This window comes from Chanos chanos, chromosome 1 (assembly GCF_902362185.1).
Source record: "Chanos chanos chromosome 1, fChaCha1.1, whole genome shotgun sequence".
Lineage (NCBI taxonomy): Eukaryota > Metazoa > Chordata > Actinopteri > Gonorynchiformes > Chanidae > Chanos > Chanos chanos.
In genome coordinates, this window is record NC_044495.1 from 62,769,482 (window position 1) to 62,776,981 (window position 7,500).

General features: G+C 44.6%; 1 protein-coding gene across 1 annotated transcript in view; it reads right to left on the reverse strand.

Annotated features, from left to right (window-relative positions):
- LOC115806032 (tetratricopeptide repeat protein 28-like) overlaps positions 1 to 7,500 on the reverse strand; it is a 59,607-nt gene that overhangs the window by 29,001 nt on the left and 23,106 nt on the right. Inside the window, exons 6-7 of the mRNA XM_030766761.1 lie at positions 5,255 to 6,051; positions 4,576 to 5,120 (exon numbers count right to left, since the gene is read on the reverse strand). Coding sequence (XP_030622621.1) covers positions 4,576 to 5,120; positions 5,255 to 6,051 — 1,342 coding nt within the window. The remainder of the gene's footprint in view (positions 1 to 4,575; positions 5,121 to 5,254; positions 6,052 to 7,500) is intronic.

The following is a 7,500-nucleotide window of genomic DNA, read 5'->3' on the forward strand; positions in this document are numbered from 1 at the left end:
GGTAACCCAGTAAACATGTAGTACAGGGTAACCCAGTAGACAGTGGTACAGGGTAACCCAGTAGACAGTGGTACAGGGTAACCCAGTAGACAGTGGTACAGGGTAACCCAGTAGACAGGTAGTACAGGGTAACCCAGTAGACATGTAGTACAGGGTAACCCAGTAGACATGTAGTACAGGGTAACCCAGTAGACATGTAGTACAGGGTAACCCAGTAAACATGTAGTACAGGGTAACCCAGTAGACATGTAGTACAGGGTAACCCAGTAGACATGTAGTACAGGGTAACCCAGTAGACATGTAGTACAGGGTAACCAGAGAGAAGACGTCACAGTGCAAAATTGCACAAAACTATACATCACAAGTACAGATCATCAGCCTGTCCCATTTTAACACCATCATACAACTCCATCAGCCTGTACAATTATTACACCATCAAACAACTCCATCAGCCTGTACAATTATTACACCATCACACAACTCCATCAGCCTGTACAATTATTACACCATCACACAACTCCATCAGCCTGTACCACTTACTCCAGGCTGGACAAGCCCATGGACTCGTACAGTTTATGGCAAATCCAGACTTAATCAATCCTCAGTGTGACACAACAGGAACCAGAACTGACTGGACCGAGCTGCGTTTACACTCCTCTGATGTCCAGTGCTGCTGACTGTATGACCGGAGCCATTGCTAGTGATCACAGCAGACAGGAGAGGAGCAGAGAGGAGAAGAGCAGAGAGGAGAGGAGCAGACAGGAGAGGAGCAGACAGGAGAGGAGCTATGTATTCTGAGGTCCCATTCTGTCAAACATTATTTGGTTACACTGGTACTGTTACTGTTACTGTTATTTGGTTACACTGGTACTGTTATTGTTACTGTTATGTGGTTACACTGGTACTGTTATTGTTACTGTTATGTGGTTACACTGGTACTGTTATTGTTACTGTTATTTGGTTACACTGGTACTGTTATTGTTACTGTTATGTGGTTACACTGGTACTGTTATTGTTACTGTTATGTGGTTACACTGGTACTGTTATTGTTACTGTTATGTGGTTACACTGGTACTGTTATTGTTACTGTTATGTGGTTACACTGGTACTGTTACTGTTACTGTTATGTGGTCACACTGGTACTGTTATTGTTACTGTTATGTGGTTACACTGGTACTGTTATTGTTACTGTTATGTGATTACTCTGGTACTGTTATTGTTACTGTTATGTGGTTACACTGGTACTGTTACTGTTACTGTTATGTGGTCATACTGGTACTGTTATTGTTACTGTTATGTGATTACTCTGGTACTGTTATTGTTACTGTTATGTGGTTACACTGGTACTGTTACTGTTACTGTTATGTGGTTACACTGGTACTGTTATTGTTACTGTTATGTGGTTACACTGGTACTGTTACTGTTACTGTTACTGTTATGTGGTCACACTGGTACTGTTATTGTTACTGTTATGTGGTTACACTGGTACTGTTATTGTTACTGTTATGTGATTACTCTGGTACTGTTATTGTTACTGTTATGTGGTTACACTGGTACTGTTACTGTTACTGTTATGTGGTCATACTGGTACTGTTATTGTTACTGTTATTTGGTTACACTGGTACTGTTATTGTTACTGTTATGTGGTTACACTGGTACTGTTATTGTTACTGTTATGTGGTTACACTGGTACTGTTACTGTTACTGTTATGTGGTCACACTGGTACTGTTATTGTTACTGTTATGTGGTTACACTGGTACTGTTATTGTTACTGTTATTTGGTTACACTGCTACTGTTATTGTTACTGTTATGTGGTTACACTGGTACTGTTATTGTTACTGTTATGTGGTTACACTGGTACTGTTATTGTTACTGTTATGTGGTCATACTGGTACTGTTATTGTTACTGTTATGTGGTTACACTAGTACTGTTATTGTTACTGTTATGTGGTTACACTGGTACTGTTATTGTTACTGTTATGTGGTTACACTGGTACTGTTATTGTTACTGTTATGTGGTTACACTGGTACTGTTATTGTTACTGTTATGTGGTTACACTGGTACTGTTATTGTTACTGTTATGTGGTTACACTGGTACTGTTACTGTTACTGTTATGTGGTCACACTGGTACTGTTATTGTTACTGTTATGTGGTTACACTGGTACTGTTACTGTTATTTGGTCATACTGGTACTGTTACTGTTACTGTGATTTGGCAACATGAGTCTTGTTATTTGGTTAATTACAGTATATTACGAAAATCAAAGTAGATCAGTCGTTTGCCCTCTCTAACACTCAGTCAAACAGGTGCTGGATCCCTCCTCTCCTATCTGACTGCTTTATACAGCAGTCTAGAACCACAGGAGGAGTGACCGCTTTATACAGCAGTCTAGAACCACAGGAGGAGTGACCGCTTTATACAGCAGTCTAGAACCACAGGAGGAGTGACCGCTTTATACAGCAGTCTAGAACCACAGGAGGAGTGACCGATTTATACAGCAGTCTAGAACCACAGGAGGAGTGACCGCTTTATACAGCAGTCTAGAACCACAGCAGGAGTGACCGCTTTATACAGCAGTCTAGAACCACAGGAGGAGTGACCTGTTTTTTGTGAACAGGGCTCCGTACCCAATAAACCGGCCCCTGACTGTAGATTGTGCGACATGTATGAGTGAGGAGCAGAAGGACGCTACACTGGTTAACTGTGAAATGACATAGTACAGTGGAGGCTCTGGTTCCCCTTATGAGATGTGAAAAAGACTTTTCCAATTACAGACCATCAGATTAGCACTGAATGGTAGAATTGTGAATTGGGCTAAAACCATGTGACCCAGGAGAGAGAGGAGCCCAGCTTTGTGCACACAGGGAAAACGGTGCTTAAGACTCGGTAACTTGGGATGAAAGAACTTAATGGTATCATTTCACATCCCCCAAAACTCATATACACACCAATAACATTAGGGGCCAAGTGGTTTCAGAAGGATAATAAACTGTGTAATTAGAACTTAATTAACTCTCTGTGTAAGCGAGGCTCATTTCAATACTGTTAAGCTGTGTGTGTGTGTGTGTGTGTGTGTGTGTGTGTGTGTGTGTGTGAGTGTGTGAGTGTGTGTGTGTGTTTTGGGAAAGGGGCTGCTCTCCATGCAAAGGGATCAAAATTCCTGACAGTTCTGCCATCTCTCTCTCCATGTCTCACACTAATCTGAAATTCCTCCTGGTTCTCCTGTTTCTCACATGTCTCCTGTGGACTAAAACCCCTCCTCAGAATCATCATCCCATCTGCCTGCAGAGCCGAAAAAAAAAAAAAAAGAAAAACTCTCTTTTCTGTCTGTCCTTATCACTTTACCCTGCCCCTGCTCACTGGGAATGGAGGAGAAATCTACAGTTTTGCTCTGTTCGTTCTCACACACACACACACACACACACACACACACACACACACACACACACACGCACGCACGCACGCACGCACGCACCCTTGTCAAAATCCTCTTTGCATACAGAACAAGCCAGAGGCAGAGGGTTCAGACCCCTCTCTTCAAGGTGTCTGTGCATTTGAGATGGTCCCAAAATGCACACGCAGCCAAAGTGTGGATCAGAGGAGCAGCTCCGGGGAGAATGAGGCAGCTACAGAAAAAAGAGACTGTCTAAAACGATCCATTTTAAAAGCGCCATGCAATTACCTGTCAGAGGCATAACCACGGCATACTGATATTTACCTCTTTATGTGAAAAAATACCTGCTTTGTTCACCAAGTGGCCAATGTGGGGCATAATTAGCATATTTCATATTCTGCTTCCACTGAATGAAGATAGTTGTGAATAGAAATATGCAATACTGCAAAAATGCAGTGCTCCCTCCAAAAGAGAATGGAAAACTCATTACCAAAACTTTTTCTTTCTATGGGGAGAAATATGGCAAGATACGCTTTTGAAAGCAGGTTTATTTCTCAGACATTTCCTTTTGTCAAAGAGAAAGCTCAGATGTGAGGGATCTTTGGCCTGTGACTGTTCCTCAGAGACACAAAGCTCTAAAAAGGTACGTCAGCTGTCGAGGTTTTCACACCGTCTCTAATTTCATTCATCTCTTAGCCTTTCAGACTCTGACCTGTCTATGAATCATGTCCTTCTCATCGGTCCATAGTCAGCTCCTCTCAAGGGATTTTACCTCTTAGCTCTGCTGACCTCAGATCAGCCAGAACATCACCGTTCGGTGAATTCATTCGCTCTCATTATATCACTGTGACTGTGGTGGTTTGGCTCTTTGTCAGTTCCACTGGGGTTTTTCATGACCTATTTCTGCAGTCCCAGCGCCTCCAGACAGCAGAGTGCTAAACTGGAGTGAGCAGATCAATACTTAATCAATGAAGACAGGAATCTATGTACAGCATGTGCCTTTTCAGCGACATTAAACACTACCGACTCTGATAAGGTTTCAAACGACCAGGGCTCATTTTTCAGCTGAATATCTGTGTGATAAAATCAGTTCTACCACTGTGAGAACATTTTTACAGCAACAACTCATCTGCTGTGCTGGACCTTTACATCAGAGAATAATCAGGTGTTGTCTGACCTGTGTCCGTTCCCCAGGCTGCGGTAAGCTTTCTCCTGGTCCTGCAGACGGCCCAGACTCTGTGCCACGGCCAGATAACGCTCATGGTATTTTACTGCCTCGTCATGGTCGCCCAGAACCGTGTAGCAGTCTCCAAGGCTCCCAAAAGCTCGTCCGCGGTCCATCAGCCCCTCCTGTCCGCTAACCTGCTGCAGCATTGCCAGCTGCTGCTCCAGGTACCCAATGGCCTCCTCCATCATACCCACATTCATCCTGGTGATGCCCATGTTTCCATAAACTTGCGCTTGCATGCCAGGGTGGCCCAGCTGTTGACTGAGCTCCAGCTGGTCTTTATAGCATTGGAAGGCCGCTGGGTACTGACCCAGAGACATGTAGACCAAGGCCAGGTGCCCATGGGCCTTACTCTCCCCCAGAACATCAGAGAGTTCTTGCCAAACCACCAGCTCTTTTGAATGGTGGCTCAGAGCGCTGTCAAACTTCTGGACCAATCGGTGTGCTGCCCCCAGGGAGCCATGGGCACGGGCCTCCATATGCCGATCCCTCACCTGAAAACATTCCCAGGACAAGGGCGTTAAAAGACAGCTAAAAAAATAAACAAGACACAGAACTTTGGGTGATGCATTATACGAGTTATTTTGAAAGCTCCTCAAGAAGACCCACACTGGAACAACGTTCTCACCTGAACCGCGAGGGCCAGCTGCTGGTCGTAAAACTGCACTGCTGCAGTCACGTCTTTCTCGCAGACCGAAATGTCTCCTAAGTTCCCCAGGGCACAGAACTGTGCCTGTGTGTTACCCAGAGACTGTGCCAGTGACAGCAGGTACCTCTGACACTCTTTTGCCTTAACAAAGTCTCCCAGAGCCTTAAAGGCCAGGCCCAGGTTACAGTAGGCTTTGGCCTGACTCACTTTGTCATGAAGGTCTTTGGCCAAGGCCAGATCCTGCTCGTAGTATTTAACCGCGTCTTGGTAGTTCCCCAGGCAGTAGTGCGCGTAGCCCAGGTTGTGGCTGACTTTCCCCTCGCCCTCCATGTCCTGCAGGTCTGGTGACAGGCTCAGGTACTGCTCGTAGAAGGGCAGGGCCTGGGCAAACTCACCGCGCGAGCAGTGAAAGTTTCCCAGGTTACTCAGCGCACGTGCTTCGCTCTGAACGTCGCGGAGCTCCCGGGCGATGCCGAGGTGGTGCTGGTAATGCTGCAGTGCACGGTCATGGGCGCCCAGAGCCTGGTACGCCACCGCCAGGTTCCCGTGGGTGGAGCCCTGGGATGCTCGGTCGTTGACCTCCGTGGAGATTTGGAGTTCCTGACGGTGGTGCTGCACAGCCTGATTAAACTCACCCAAAGCACTGTAGGCATTTCCCATGTTTCCATAGGCTCTGCCCTGGGCGGCATAGTCTCTGAGCTCCTGGGCAATAGAGAGGTGTGTTTTATGGAGTTTCAACGCGGTTTCATAGTCGCCTTTCATCTGGTGGATTATACCTGTGTGAGGAAGACAAACGTTACTGCCCTGGCCTTTGGGCAACATGCATATGAGAGATCCAATGACCCTACTGGGGGGTGGGGGGGGGGGGCACTGGGGTCAGCAGAGGGAAATCAGGCTGAGAACTGGAGCATGGGGTGTACTGCCACCATGTACCAGACAAACCTGTGTGTGTGTGTATGTGTGTGTGTGTGTGTGTGTATGTGTGTGTGTGTGTGTGCGTGTGTGTGTGAGATAAGAGAGTGGCTAGACTTGTCTGGCTGCTTTGTGCTTGTCTATATCAGCCCAACACATAAACCTGATTCAGAAAAGCAGAAACCTGGTTAACGGCTAGCAGCTCATAATGTAATAACTGCACACAATGTAATACAAAATGGAATAAAAACTCATAATGTAATAATGTGCCTATAATATAATAAAAATGTTGATCGCATAATGTAACTCGTGCATAATGTGATACGTGTGATAAAGTGAGTGACAGCTGTTTTAGTGAATTATGCTACAACGTTCACAATGCTGCTTTTTCTACTGTTACAGAAAAGGTATTATATTTGAAAAGTTTAAATTTTCTCAGAAAAATTGTTCATAGGAACTTCAGACCTTAATGGGATAATTTAAGTGACTGTGTAAAAGTGTGATTGCCATACTCTGAGTAAAGGCTAGAAATAATTTAGTTTTATCATCTGAACAGTCAAAGGTTTACTATCAACACTCTGAATACATTTAGAAATGATCATTAATACATTTAGAAATGATCATCAATACATTTAGAAATGATCATCAGTACATTTAGAAATGATCATCAATACATTTAGAAAAGGTCTTTTAGAGAATGAATTGGGCATTTTATTGCATAATGCATTGAATTTATTATATAATTCACTAAAACAACTGTTACTCACTGTATAATGCAGTAACTGGCATATAACATAATAACGTATTACATTATATGCAAAAAGATGTTACATTACGCGATCAACATTTATATTCCATGTCAGGCACATTATGTGCAGTTATTACATTGTGAGTTGCGACAGGCCTGTAAACTGAAGCAGGAACAGCTGACGGTCGATTCAGGTTCAGCACAGAGGAAAATATCACTGGTGCACTGACATGGCCAACACTCCAGACCCACACAGTGTGACCACACAGCAACACTGACATGGTTCTGAGGCCAAATCCAGTCGGCATGGTGTCTGCGAGTGACCCTCAGTCTGAACCAGACACACCTCAGGAGAACTTCGGTTTCACATTGACTCCTGCTGCATCTCCACCGTGAGTCTCTGCTAAAGCAGAACCCTCCCCTGTCCTGGTTCACAGTGTGAGAACTCAAAACCATGGGACTAAAGGAGGAGGGATTCAAACAAAAGACCCTCTGTATCAGAATCTGGTTTTCCCTGAGTGCTCCCCTGCCCCCATATTTCAATGTGCCCACAGACAGATGAGGA